This window comes from Sphaeroforma arctica (assembly GCF_001186125.1).
Source record: "Sphaeroforma arctica JP610 unplaced genomic scaffold supercont1.3504, whole genome shotgun sequence".
NCBI lineage: Eukaryota > Ichthyosporea > Ichthyophonida > Sphaeroforma > Sphaeroforma arctica.
This window is the reverse complement of record NW_014037054.1, coordinates 1,189-3,381: the sequence shown is the minus strand read 5'-3', so window position 1 is coordinate 3,381 and position 2,193 is coordinate 1,189. Positions and strand designations below refer to the sequence as shown.

Sequence of the window (2,193 nt, the reverse complement as noted above, 5' to 3'; positions counted from 1 at the left end):
TATATATATCCGTAAATATATATGTATATATATGTGTGTGTGTATGTGTGTGAGTGTATGTATGTATGTGTGTGTGTTTGTGTGTGTATACGTGTGTGTGTGTTTTTTGATAGACAACATCACCTAAACTTCCTACGTACAAATATTCGGCGGAAACTATAAGAAAATAAGAATCGAAAATGTTTCCCACAAATTCTAATTAGCAGCCCAATGGGCCCAACAGTATTGAATGTAATTAACAAGTACACATACGTAGCAGATTTAATGGGATTGACTGTATCCCAGAATGTTCGTGGCGCCGTACCGGCTTTGGCACTGGACACCAGAGGTGACTGCGGTGGCCGGGGTGTGGCAATCTGTCCCACATGTCTCCTCAAAACCTTTACTGTACAAGTAGGAACAATAGTTCCCATTTTGTGTGTACCTTGTGTGCTTTGTGGTCATAAGGGATAGGAAGAATTGGCCAATCGCCGTTTGAAAGCTGTTGATGGCATCCTAGCCGTAAGTGCATGTGTTGAGGTTATCTTGTATTGAATGTTTTTGTATGAGCTACTTGTGGATGTATGTCAGTGGCAGTGTGAGGTCTAAAAGACATCATATTGGAGAAACTCTTCTTATTAGGTCCGATGTGGCGGGCTATATATTTTATTTGGCTATACGATGGTACGTACGACTTGAACTTGCATAGAGAACTTGCAGTTAGACTAGGTTTAACCAGCGGCGTGCACTTCCTACGGATGTGTTTAATAGAGCCGCAATGAGAGGATAATAGAGGTGTCATCATAGTGACCCCTCTACGCAGACGAGTGAGTTTACTCTGTGATTTTGCTGGCAATTATATTCTGACGACTGACGGTAACGTACACGAAGCTGTACTATGTATGTAATCTAAACGCAATTGTTAAAATATGCTCGTAGTGTTTGTATTTTCAGTTATATCCTAAAGGCCTCCCCAAACCCTAAAATCAGCAGTTTTGGCTGTTGTTCCAAACCTATGAACGTCTCGGGGAGAAATTCATTTTTAAACTACGTCTTCTACTACTCTCTAGAGTAGAGAGACTTTAATCAGAGGGGGTCATGTAATTTCAAGACCCCTCTAAATTGAACAAGAATTCTACATATATGGTTATTTCTCCGTCACATTTCAAAAACGCCAAAAACCGGGAAAACATACAGTGCTTTCATTGGCTGTCTATATTAACACGGGATTCAAAACCCAACCGGCCAAACCGCACTGACCCAGCCAGGCTGCCCTATGGTAGCCCTCTCTACTGCGTGTCCTCTACCATACGGACTATGGCCCTAAGGGTCGATGACTCTATAGTCTATGTTGCACTCGCCCGTCGCACGTATTTCACCCACAGGACTTTTTTTCAATCACACTTTTCGATAATGAAAAAAAATAAATTCCAAAATGGGTTTCGCAGCCCTGGTTGGCTTCAGGAGAGGGATCCAAAACTGAAATGAAACAATCTGGACATGGGTCATTAGAAATTTCCTAACACTCACAAATCTCACACAAACAAACACAAAAACAAAAACAAAATAACACTAATCTAAACCACACACTTGCTGCACATTAACATGTGTTGAATTTACATATAGTGGTGCCGAAACCACCAGCTAAACGAGTGAAACTTCTCGACATCAGTACACATAGAAGCACCCATCAAAATATACGTGATAAAGGCAATAGATTCACCACAAAGACACAGCATGAAGAGAACACACCTAGTGAAAACATAAAACCAAGCGAGAATGAGAATAAGAGTGAAGTTTTTCATGAGGAACAAATTACATCCGACGACACTAACACGGTAGCAAGTAGGGTGAGAGAGTGAGGACCAGTGAAGTTGGGGCTGAGTCTGGGTGGGACATATTATATAATGTTTACAACGCAGAAATGTAAGAGAATTGTTTTCCTGACTTTTCTATAAATTGAACATTGTCATCACAAAAGTCATGTGGGTGTGTGACACTATCTACAAGCCTACAGTCGGCTTGCAATGGGCAATATACGGTGTTTTTGAACGACGGCCAATTCTTTCAATTTTTGGGTCAGCTATTTTTTTTTTGAAATACACAAAATCCAAAATGTGGCCCGTTGATTTTCAAATGTCAAGTTCAAGTCATTAATACGAGCACACAGTCAGACCTGGTTAACTAATCGACCTAAATACTAGTCCGGAAAAT

General features: G+C 40.7%; 1 protein-coding gene across 1 annotated transcript; it reads left to right on the top strand.

Annotated features, from left to right (window-relative positions):
* Positions 1-1,605: 1,605 nt before the first annotated feature.
* SARC_13617 (hypothetical protein) lies at positions 1,606-1,876 on the top strand (the record flags this gene model as incomplete). The annotated part of the gene is made up of 1 exon (XM_014292253.1): positions 1,606-1,876. A coding segment is annotated over one exon (236 nt), but the record flags the coding sequence as incomplete, so codon positions are not given.
* Positions 1,877-2,193: the final 317 nt, after the last annotated feature.